General features: G+C 41.7%; 1 protein-coding gene across 1 annotated transcript in view; it reads right to left on the bottom strand.

Annotated features, from left to right (window-relative positions):
- The window catches only part of LOC126412319 (germ cell nuclear acidic protein-like), a 79887-nt gene that overhangs the window by 45919 nt on the left and 21434 nt on the right, over positions 1-12534 (bottom strand). Inside the window, exon 4 of the mRNA XM_050081840.1 lies at positions 2175-2233. Coding sequence (XP_049937797.1) covers positions 2175-2233 — 59 coding nt within the window. The remainder of the gene's footprint in view (positions 1-2174; positions 2234-12534) is intronic.

Here is a 12534-nt window from a genome sequence, read left to right as displayed (position 1 = left end):
AGGCGGTCGTACTTCTTCTGGGCCTCAGAATAAGAGAGCCGATCCAAAGTTTTGATTTCTTGTATCTTCTTCTCCTTCTGATAGGCGGGGCAGTCTGTGGATCTAGGCGAGTGGACGCCAGGACAATTAACGCACCGAGGTGGTGGGGTGCATGTATGTTCTTCACGAAGAGGACGTCCACAATCGCCACAAAGGGGCTCAGCCTCACACCGTGATGACATGTGCCCAAAGCGCAAACACCTAAAACAGCGCATAGGAGGCGGGACGTAAGGTCGCACGTCACACCGGTAGCACATCACCTTTACCTTCTCCGGGAGAACGTCCCCCTCGAAGGCAAGGATAAAGGCCCCGGTGTCGATGCGACGGTCTTTGGGGCCGCGCTGGACTCGCCGGACGAAATGCACGCCTCGACGCTCCAGGTTGGCCCTGAGCGCCTCATCAGATTGTAGCAGGAGGTCACGATGAAATATAACCCCCTGCGTCCTATTTAGTGCCAGATGTGGGACAATGGATACTGGGATGTCCCCTAGGCGGTCGCACGCCTGGAGCGCCGCCGACTGTGTGGTGGAGGTGGTCTTGAGAAGAACAGACCCTGATCGCATCTTGCTGAGAGCCTCGATTTCCCCGAAGATGTCCTCAATGTGCTGAACAAAGAACATGGGCTTGGAGGTGGCGAACGTCCCCCCATCGGTTCGGGAACAGACCAAATAGCGGGGGAAGTACTTCGCCCCAAGCCGGCGGGCCTGTCCCTCCTCCCATGGAGTGGCCAAGGGGGAAAGGGCAGGAGAACCAGAACTAGAAACGGTACTTTTTCTTTTGAAAGACTCGGCCGCAGAGCGACCTGATACATGTTGACGTTTCATCTGCGAAACGTCCGCCCCGATACCACCCACTCCGACCAGGGGCTCTCCCCACGGGCGCCACCCAGCCGCAGCAAGGGCCACCTGGCAGGATGACCATTGCCGGGAGTCCTGATGCCCCAAGGAGACGGGCATCTACTCCTTGGCCGACGTGGGGAGGGTGCAGCTCAGGTATCGGCAGTACGATCCCTGTGTTGTCAGGGGGCTACAACCTAGAGGGTACATGACGACCCCACCACAACGGGCTGGCTACCGTGCTGGATTTCTGGTGCCATGGAAAGTCCATCATGATCGCTGGTGCAGATGGAGACGCACTATGGGCGTAACTTGGACAACCCATCACGCGTTGAGGCCCAATTTGAGGAATAGCGGGTATGGTTACAATGCCAGTGCAATGCTCAGTGCCAAGGTCTTAGTGCACTTAGGACCAGTGGTACACCATGTAAGGTTTCCTTCCCCAAAAGGCTCGTACTTCTGTGGAATTTGGAAAAATGGAGGTCAAACCCTAATGGGGACCATCTCATTAAGGCCAAAACGTGTGAGACTCCTTTTAGTCGCCTCTTACGACAGGCAGGAATACCGCGGGCCTATTCTAACCCCCGAACCCGCAGGGGGATTATTCCATCAAGGCATGAATACACCTCTGATTGTTTCAATGCCTGTGTTTATACAGTGTCTGTATCTTTCCAGTACATTGTCCTGATCTGCATGCATATTTGCCTGCTTGTTTGGGAATCACAAACTGTGCAAGAATAAGGGTTGTGACTACATAATAAATGGGAAGTTTGGATCAGTTCTGGAGGCATGCTTGATAGCCAAAGTGGTTAAGGCAACCACTCACAATAAGCGGAAAACCTGGGTCCGAGTTCTGGTCCAGCACAAATTCTCATGTGTCACAAACAGCTGATGTTAATGCAGTCACAGTATGTAGAATCACTTCATATGCCTACCGCAGCTGTAAGTTTCAGTGAAAATGTCTGTTCCTTCAGGCATGCATGCACGCACGCATGGATGAATGACATTGTGTGGGGATATACACACAATGTATAACAGACATTGTAACCAGCAACCATTCACATCATCATGCAAGGATCTCACTAATTTGTTGCTAGAACTGGAAATGCTGCCAGTATTCCTTTGCAAAACTGATTTAATTTTATTTATGTATGTATGTGGACATGAACTTACACTCAACGAAAGTATTCACCACCTAAGAATTTGTACCTGTTCACTAACTGCAAGTTTTATATTACCATTTGATATATCTTACGCACTTCCTATAAGTACTTAAGAATGCATTTATCCATTACTCACATTCCTCAAAGTTGTCTTCACTTTCACTAGAAGATTGATTGTGTGTTGGAGACCTCCAGCTGCAAGAAAAAAATTTAAGAACATACACTACTATGAAACATTACCAATAATTAACAAGAAATATGTCAATTTAATATTAAGTTCTGCTGACAGATTCTGGGACTGTCGCAGTGTGAGCAACATTTTTCATGAAGTTTGCTGTCTATGCAGATGTATATACCACATGCATTTGATTGTGAGCCGAGTAAGTGGTTTCACTGTTTATGAAAATGAATGTAAATTATTACATCATACATTATTCAAATGTGTAAAACATATGACAGCAGACGCAGCCACATCAGTGAGGTTTACCAAGGTTTATCAAAACAAGGTAGTGACTAAATCAATGGTCCATAATTATGCACAAATAACCATTTCAGAATGTGAGAATGTTCACAGACTGCAGTGACTACTGTTTACACACGTAGTCTATGCATAAATTTGTTAGCACTGATTTTTACAATGATTTAATTTACACTCACTGCCATCTGAAAGGTTTGATATCTACTTCCCAACTGGAGAGACCTAGAATAATTTTATCAAGGACAGTTGAATTAATAAATCAATAAAATTAAGCTGTATCATCACTGCACTGAATTAATCTTTAATGTGTGTATTTGAAGCTAAAAATCTGACTGGGGTTTTATTAAACCTGCAGGTCAGTTCTCAACCATGGAATGATTTATGGTGCCAGTGAAATCATCTAAAGTTACCTGTCAATTTCCTATAACATCTTGATGCAGTTATCACATCAAGACAATGCTGTTGTACTTTAGTGATAACCCACAGAGTTTCCAATAAAAAAAATTCTCCTGATTCAGATGCATTCTCTCATTTTTAGTATTGCAGCTCACTGACAGTTATTTAAACACAAATAACTTTATGAGTGTTCAAAGAATAAGGCACACAATGGCAGGTAGTGTCCACATACCTTGTAGCAGAGTTTTATTGTGCAGCAGATAATTTACTTAGTGTGGCCGAGTGAAAAAGACAGCTTCCTCAGTAAATGCAAAAAGCCACAAAATCAGGACAACTTAGGCCAACCAAGTCAAATCACACCAGGAGCTACTTGCTGATGCAGTGAGTCCTGTAACTGAGGTGGCAAGGTGGATACCTCATGTTGTCGCCAGAGAGGCAGTAACATTACTTACACACTGAAGAGCCAAAGGAACTGGTACACCTGCCTAACATCGTGTAGGGCCCGTGTGAGCACGCGTAAGTGCCGCAACACGACATGACGTGGACTCTACTAATGTCTGAAACAGTGCTGGAGGGAAATGACACCATGAATCCTGCAGGGCTGTTCATAAATCTCTAAGAATACTAGGGGATGGAGATCTCTTGGAACAGCATGTCACATGGCATCCCAGATATGCTCAATAATGTTCATGTCTGGGGATTCTGGTGACTAGCATAAGTGTTTAAACTTGCTGCTCTTTAGCAATTCTGGACATGCGAGGTGTCACATTGTCTTGCTGTAATTGCTCAAGTCCGTCGGAATGCATAACGGACATGAATGGCTGCAGGTGATCAGACAGGATGCTTACATACGTGACACCTGTGAGAATCATATTTAGGCATATCAGGGGTCCCATATCATTCCACCTGCACATGTCCCTCAGCATCACAGAGGCTCCACCAGCTTGAACAGTTGCCAACATGCAGGGTCCACGGATTCATGAGGTTGTCTCCATACCAGTACATGTCCATCTGCTCGATACAATTTGAAATGAGAATCGTCCAACCAGGCAACATGTTTCCAGTCATCAATAGTCCAAATGTTGGTGTTGATGGGCCAAGGGGAGTTGTAAAGTTTTGTGTCATGCAGTGGAAGGGTTGCACTTCTGTCACGTTCATCAATTCTCTTCAGTTGTCCTTGGTCCTGTTCTTGCAGAATATTTTTCTGGGTGCAGCGATGTCCAAGATTTGATATATTACTGGATTCCTGATATTCGTGGTACACTCGGGAAAGGGTCATACAGGAAAATCCCTACTTCACCACTACCTCAGACGCTGTGTCCCATTGCTCGTGCACTGACTATAAAATCATGTTCAAACTCGCTTAAATCTTGATAACCTGCTATTGTCACACCAGTAACCAATTTAACAACTGCACCAGACACTTTAATACATCAACAAGTAAAAAACATGAATGATATTAAATAAGATAGCAAATGAGGAAACAAAGTAGATGGAAACAGCTTCAATGCAGCCTTCCCCAACCTGGATGGTGAAATAATGGCATCCAATGTCCAACCAATTCATTCCACCAGCCACCATAAAAGCCGACCACCCCGGTCACTAGCTTTTTTAAATTTATAGCTACAAAATCACATATACATCATTCTGTAAAATTATCTGAAAACACTATTAGTACTATGGTAATAAAGTACTCATTTTTAAGAACTTTTACTGGAACTTACATAATATACAGCTTCCTAAGCATATAATGTAAGTATTTATTGAGAAACAAAGTATTCATCTCTCAGAAACATGTGTGGAGGAAAATATGTGATGTTCATCATCTGTGTTTCTTGTATAGAGTTGTTCTGTAAACAACAGCTGTCTGGGAGTAAAACACTCTTTGCCTGGAAAAGAGCTCTATTTAATTCAGAGGAAAACTTTTAGGTAAAGAGTTCAAACTCTATTACGAGGGCTATCCACAAAGTACATTACGTTTTCGTTTGTGTCCGTTAGGGGCGGGGCTAGCGCGGCCATCTTGGTGTCATGGCATTCCACTGCTCAGTTGGCATCCTGCCGTGCTAGTGAGAGGTTCGTGCTGTACTCCGTTGAGTTACTGTGACAGTTTGAAATGTCAGCGTTAATCGAAAATGCCGCGAAGTGTGAAATGCGTGCTGTAATAAGGTTTCTGACTGCAAAAAACTGTACACCGATAGAAATCTATCGGGAGCTTTGTGAAGTGAATGGGGACAACATAATCACTGAAGGTGGAGTGCGTCAATGGGTCATAAAATTTAAAAATGGCTGAACTAACGTTCACGACGAAGAGCGAAGTGGAAGACCCAGCATAGTGACTGCCGAACTTGTCAAAAAAGTCGATGCCGCGGTCCGTGAAAACCGTAATTTCACAATAACGGAACTCTCTATGAGTTTTCCACAAATTTCACGAAGTTTGTTGCACGAAATCATTACCAAAAAGCTTGGTTACCACAAGTTTTGTGCAAGATGGATACCAAAAATCTTGACAGAGATTCACAAAAATCAGCGAATGGCTGCAGCGTTAACGTTTTTGGATGCTTACGAGAAAGGTGGCGACTCATTACTCGATCGCATCGTTACTGGTGACGAAACATGGGTTAAGCATGTGAATTGCGAGACAAAATTGCAGTCAATGCAGTGGGGGCACACAAATTCTCCCCAAAAACCTAAGAAATGCATGCAGACAATGTCGGCAAGGAAGGTGATGGCGACTGTCTTTTGGGACAGAAAAGGTGTTATTTTTGTGGATTTCCTGGAAAGAGACACTACAATAAACTCTCAAAGGTATTGCCAAACTCTGCACAACCTCAGAAGAGCAATACAAAACAAACGCAGGGGAAAGTTGGGCTCAAAGATCTTGCTGATTCACGACAGCGCCCGGGCCCACACAGCAAATGCCACTCGTGAAGTTCTCGAATCTTAAGTGGGAGTTGTTTCTTCATCCGCCGTACAGTCCCGACCTGGCACCAAGCGACTTCCACTTATTCCCAGCAATGAAGAAGTGGTTGGCTATGCAGCGTTTTGATGACGACGCACAGCTTCAAGAAGAGGTAACCACGTGGTTGAAGGCGCAGGCGGCCGAATTTTACGACGAAGGAATTTCCAAGTTCATCCATCACTACGATAAATGCCTTAATTTAAATGGCAACTATGTAGAAAAGTAGTATTTAAGAGTGGCTTTCATCTATATAATAATTAAAAAAATTTCCAATACTTTATTTTTATTCCAAAATGTAATGTACTTTGTGGATAGCCCTTGTAGTATTGTAAACTCCTCCAGTCATACCCAAACTTAAAAGATGCACACACAAACACACTGAATAACTTGAAACCAAAAAATAGCACAGTACAATCAGTGGTAAACAAATTAAATTATTACTTTCTCACAACACCAGCAAACAGGATATATACTAGTATAATACTATTATATTAAATTTATTCTGGTAGACAGTTTACAACAGGGATAGAAAATTTCCCAAATGCAACCATTAATGAAGCTTCAAGGAAAATCATAACCAGCTCCTATCAGAGCACAAAAAAGCAAATGTAGTTCTGTTTAAAAAGCCGACTAGAAAGTGAGATCCTAGCTGCCTCATTCCACCTTCCTCAGCACATTAAAAAATGGTCTCAAAAGTTTTGGAATGCGAACATATCTGTGCCCTTTCTAACATGCAGCTCGCCTCTCACTCCCTGAAGCTCCCGTTCCCCTAACTAACTCTATCTCACTCATCAGTCCATTGCTGTAATTTGCTCATACCCATCCACTCCCATTTGCACATTCTCTCTCCCTCACTCATTCATTCCAAATTGTTGTCATTCTTTCCTTGTGTGTCCGACTCACTGTCTTCTGTATCTCAGCCACAATCTCCTCCATTCTGTCCTCCTCCTCACCACCACCACCACCGCCACCACCATTACTGTCTCATTCATTCCTTCCCAGTGCTGCTCTCTCTTCTCACTGTCAATGTCTCTCTAACTCATTGTCATTAACTGTCTCATTATCACTGGATCTCTCCCACTTCCACTTTCTCCTTTTCTTTATTCCTCTCCAAGCTGGCACAGTCTCCTCCATTCCTTTCCTAGCACTGTTCAGTCACTGTTAACTACGACCCACTGCCATTTTCTTCTTCACTCTTTCTATATCACAACTACTGTCTGCTGTTTTCCAGTATTTATTACTTTTCTGTCTCTTTGCCACTTTCAGTCACCGTCAGCATAAAAAAAATGCTAATATCACGTTAACAAAATCTTCCATCCGTTCTTGGTATAACAACATTATGGGTCATTCCATGCCAAGTGGTCTAAACCTTCCCACCATCATGTCTCCAATTTTCTTCAAATTTTATCTGTAGCACTAGTCAAGTGCTAAATTAAGTTTCTCAAGATTTCAAGCCTCTAGCTGCAATACTTGCTGATCTACACCCCCTTGTCTGAAGGGTAGTAAGTTCGCATGCGCGCGACATCAGACAAAATGCCATTTTTGGGGTCTCATAAAATTGAAACCAATTCATAAGAATGGTTAGTAAGATGAGACCCTGTACAGTTTTTTGTGCTGATTCAAACGAAATTAATTATAAGATTACTGATGCAAAATCCGGTCAAACAAGTCGACTCAAAGTGTACCCCTAATTCTGTCGTGACTTAATGCGACAAATTTTGACCAATATTCAGACTGCAATAATTTCCTTGCAGATAAAGATATGGACTTGAACTTTTTACCAAGTCTTATCTTTGTGCTGGACATAATACAGCTGGATTTCCAACTACCCAGGCTTTATAGTCGCCTTGCAAAATCTCTTCAAATTTGGCAGTGTCAGCGCAAATGGCTTTATTTACCAAAGTTCAAAGCCCATTACTACAAAATAGTCAGCCTGGATTTAATTGTGAATAGTATCATCTGAAAGAGAAACTCTTGCTCTACAAGATGGATATATTTTTCTTTTGCAACGCTTCCATTAAGTGCTTATTTACTCAGGTCAAAGTATCTTATATTTTGTGTGCGCAGTGCCCTGCGTTGGTCCATGATGGCTGAGCCATTACTGGTTATCACAATAAAACCAGCATCCCCATCGCCATAGGGGCCACGCCCGATAGCCATGCAGTAACAGCCACGGGTGGGTATCTTTACTGCAGGTTCCCAAGCCTGATTACAGGGTGTCTTTACCACAGGATCCCAAGCCTGATTGTGGGTTTCTTTATGCAGGTTCCCAAGCCTGTCTTCCTCAGTTACTTCATCATTCTGGAAGCATCGTTGATTTGCAAGAGAATGCTTTCAGGAAAACTGTATTGCCGACCAGATGATGTCACTGATGGAGCTGGAATAACACCAATGATAAGTTGTTCTGGAATCCAGCAAGTATCATGTCTTAAGGGCCAATAAAATGAACTTGCAGGACCATGAGGATGCATAAAGCTTATGAAAGCATCTTTCTGTTCGACTGAGATTTCAACGATGTTTCCAATCCACCATTTCTTTTCATAAATGCAAACAACATACTGCCCAGGCTGAAGATCCATGACTTGAACTACTACTTCAGCAGCACTAATTTTGGCCAAAAAAGATGTCGCATCATTAGAAACTCTACTGACCTTAATTGTCGTCATATCAATGGGCAAAAAATGGTGGTTTTCTCTTGTGCCAGCTAGAGTGTGCCCTTGCAGGAATCTTTCTTCTTGAGAAGCTTTTTCTTCTTCAACTTCCTCTTTGCTGATGAAAAAGAATTTGATTCCATTGATATTATCATTGCAGAAGTTGAAAAGATCTTTGGGTGTTAGAATCTGGTTTTCATATGGACGTTGCAAACTTGCTCTTGCTGCCAACCGTTTTGTTGTGCCTCCAATGCCATCACAAGGCGACTTTCCATGGCTTGTTCCAAAGAAATTCCATTCTGCTGTTATTTCAAAATCTTCTTTGTGATAGCATAAGTTGAGAAAATTCTTGAAATTCTTATATTGTGCAGCTGAACCATCACTGAAGTAGTGGATGTGGCTTATTTTGGAAAATTGCATCTTCAGGTAATTGATTACTTTTCCAATGTAAACATGGACAGTAATCGTATCGTGTCGAAGGCAGTCACTAATAACACAAAGATTCACACATTGCACCTCTTCGTTTTCACAGTAGTAGACTACAAATGGATGAACTGTTGCTTGACTGTTTTCCCAGTGAAAGCCTTGCACTGCATCTTGAACAATAAATGAATAGTTTTCAGCAAAATCCATTAGTATTATGAATTCGCCTTCTTTCAAATCAGTTTTGAGAGCTTTCAGGTGCTGGCTTTGATGCTTGGCAATGTAGTGATGACAAGACAGGTTCCAAATTTTTGCTGCAATATCTTCAACATACTCTTCTGTTGAAAGCTGCTTTGTTTCTAAAGTATCCCTGTCGGTATGAATCCATTGTTTGTACTCAATCAGTTCTTCAGGGTCATTATCTTCAAAATATGTTGCAATAACTGCTTCTACACCTTCTGGACCAGGGCAGTTTTCACAACGATGAAGCATACAATCCTTGTTTTCCAAGCTGCAAACAGCTTTGCTAAGAATTTCCTTGTAGTCTTCATTGATTGATGCACCAGTGAGCATAAGCTTGACATTTTGGTGTATTGTACAGACACAAACTGAGTGCATTCCAGCAGAGCCAACTGTAACACACCATTTTGGTCTAAGCTCGCAAAACTTTGAGAAGCCAATTTCTGGTCCATTTTGCTTCTGATAAGACACGTACATTTCCTTCAAATTGCAAAGCAACAACCGCTTTTGCTTGTACACCTTTGTTCCTGAAATTCTCACAGGCACACAGTCTTTCTTCCCTGGACAAAGTCTGCTGAATTCGTCATCTTGAAAAAAGTCATGTACTTTCTGGACAACTTCATCTGAAAGCTTCCTTCCTTGCCGATTTGCTGGAAAAGCTAGAACACCTTGCTCATTCTTCAGTTTTCTCGCTTGCTTTACCATTCTTTCTGATACATTAAATGCTGTTGTCGTATCTTTAATTGTCCAGCTTCTTGGAACCAAGGTCAATATTTGAACTTTTGTCCTACGATTTGACACTTTACATTTTTCTTTCAACTCTTCTATAAGATTATCAAGATCTGCACAATTATTGCATGGGCGACTTTTACTTGAACTTGGCTGTTCATCGTAATTGATTCCTACAGCAGCAGCAATTTGATTCCCAATTAAACTTTGTGCATCCAAGATCTTTCTTTTTGCATAGCTTTGCTTATCTCTTTTACTTAGTTGTCTTCTTTTCAATGGTGAAGCACCAATAAATGATAAACTTTTGTTGATGGCTGGTTCAGTTTCATCCGTTGTGAAATCTTGTTCAGATTGGGTTGATAGTGATGATGAATCTTCTAGCTTTTGGTTCAGTGCCGACATGCAGCGAGGGCAAAGCTTCTGACCAGGTTTTATATCAATCACTTCTTTTTTCTTTAACAGGCAAAGTTTGGCAGCTGTTTCATTATCAAGCAGTCTAAGTCCAGCTTTTACATTGTGATTCCTCTTCTTGAATGGATTGCAACATTTCTTTTGCATCGCTTGATATTCATGTAGGAAGAGGGCTTCATGGTGGAAGCAAATGATGGAATTTTCGTCAAGTTTGGCTTCTGAACGCGAAACAAGCAATTTCTGGTCACATTCTGTGAAATCACTAAACGCTTTGAATCCAGTCTTCTTAGCATAGAAGATAACATGGCACTTCGATGCAGCAGCATCTTTTCCAATTGAACAGGGGGCCAACGATTCTTCTTCTTCATTAACTTCTGACATCTCTCACTGGCCAATCACTGAATAAAACACGAATGAAATATCCAATTATATCAGTAATTCTAAGCGACTATTAAGATTCAAATTCCTAGAAATGAAGAAAAATTAGTGCATCGCGCATACAAAATATAACAACTTTGATGTGAGTTAATGAGTACTTAATGGTCGCGTTGCAAAAAAAACAAATGTCAGTCTTGTAGAGCAAGAGTTTCTCTTTTAGGTGATACTATTCACAAGCAGATTCAGGCCAACTATTTTTTAGTAATTGGCTTGAAACTTTGGTAAATTTTACCGTTTGTGCTGACACTGCCTAATTTGAAGAGATACTGCAGGGCGACCATATGGCCTGGATCATTGCAAATCCGGCTGCATTATGTCTAGCACAAGCATGAAGCTTGGCCAAAAGTTCAAGTCCATATCTTCAACTGCAAGGAAATCATTGCAGTCTTAATATTGGTCAAAATTTGTCGCGTTGTGTCACGACAAATTTTGAAGTATACTTTGAGTCGAGTTATTTGACCGGGGTTTGCATGAGTAATGTTATACATAATTTCGTTGGAATCAGCAAAAAAAACTGTACAGGGTCGCATCTTACTAACCATTCTTATGAATTAGTTTCGATTTTATTAGACTCCAAATATGACATTTTTTTTATGTTGCATGCACACGGACTAAGTACACTTCAGACAAGGGGGTCTAGATCAGCAGCTATTGCAGCTAGAGGCCTGAAATCTTGGGAAACTTACTTCAACACTTGACTAAAGCTACAGTTAAAATTTGACGAAAATTGGAGACCATGATGGTGGGAACTTTTTTCAGTTTTAGACCACTTGGTGTGGAATGACCCTTATGATAAATGAAAAGCACCAGTTTGATTTTGTTCTACAATATTACTTTTATTGTGTTAACCAGTTTTCAGCTTACAAGACCATCTTCAGACATTTAAATGTTTGAATATGGCCTTGTAAGCCGAAAACCACATAACAAGAAATGGTTCAAATGGCTCTGAGCACTATGGGACTTAACATCTGAGGTCATCAGTCCCCTAGAACTTAGAACTACTTAAACCTAACTAATCTAAGGACAGCACACACATCCATGCCCAAGGCAGGATTCGAACCTGCGACTGTAGCGGTCGTTCGGTTCCAGACTGAAGCGCCTAGAACCGCACCGCCACACCAGCCGGCAAACCACATAACACAATAAAAGTAATATTGTAGAACAAAAGCAAACTGGTGCTTTCAATTTATTCAAATGCTAATACGTTCACATGCCAAAATTTTTGAAGGGGCTGAGGAGGGTGTAATGAGGCAGTTGGTACCCCACTTTGCTGTCAGCATTTAAACAGGAGCATACTCACTTTTTTGGGCTCTGAGAGGAGCACTTTTTCTCTGGTTCTCTTCTTTTCCATGCCACAGCAGGACACACCATTCATGTGACAAGAACATTATGGGTGAGTAAAATTTTGATAGTTTAGTTATGTGAAACTGAAATAATGCAAAACCAATTTTACGTCTCAGACAGCATTTTACTTGCACAAAACTTTTGCATGTACTACAAGATGGGGTTTCCAGAACCCTTCTGATGGTAATAGACACTTTCCACTATCTTTCTCCATGCTACATCACTTTATAAACTACATTTTCACCTCACACCATATTTTACTTTGTTATTTTATGCATCCAGGTAGGGTAACTTTGACCCTATGTATACTGGAAAAGGATAAAGATATCAAGAAAATTTTCAAGACTGTTTAAGATCGGGATCTTAGGAATGTACCAAAAATTTCAGCTGTTTGCTGTCTTGGAATCTACAGTTCTATTTTGGTATG

Source organism: Schistocerca serialis, chromosome 7 (assembly GCF_023864345.2).
Source record: "Schistocerca serialis cubense isolate TAMUIC-IGC-003099 chromosome 7, iqSchSeri2.2, whole genome shotgun sequence".
NCBI lineage: Eukaryota > Metazoa > Arthropoda > Insecta > Orthoptera > Acrididae > Schistocerca > Schistocerca serialis.
This window is presented reverse-complemented; position numbering and strand designations above follow the sequence as displayed.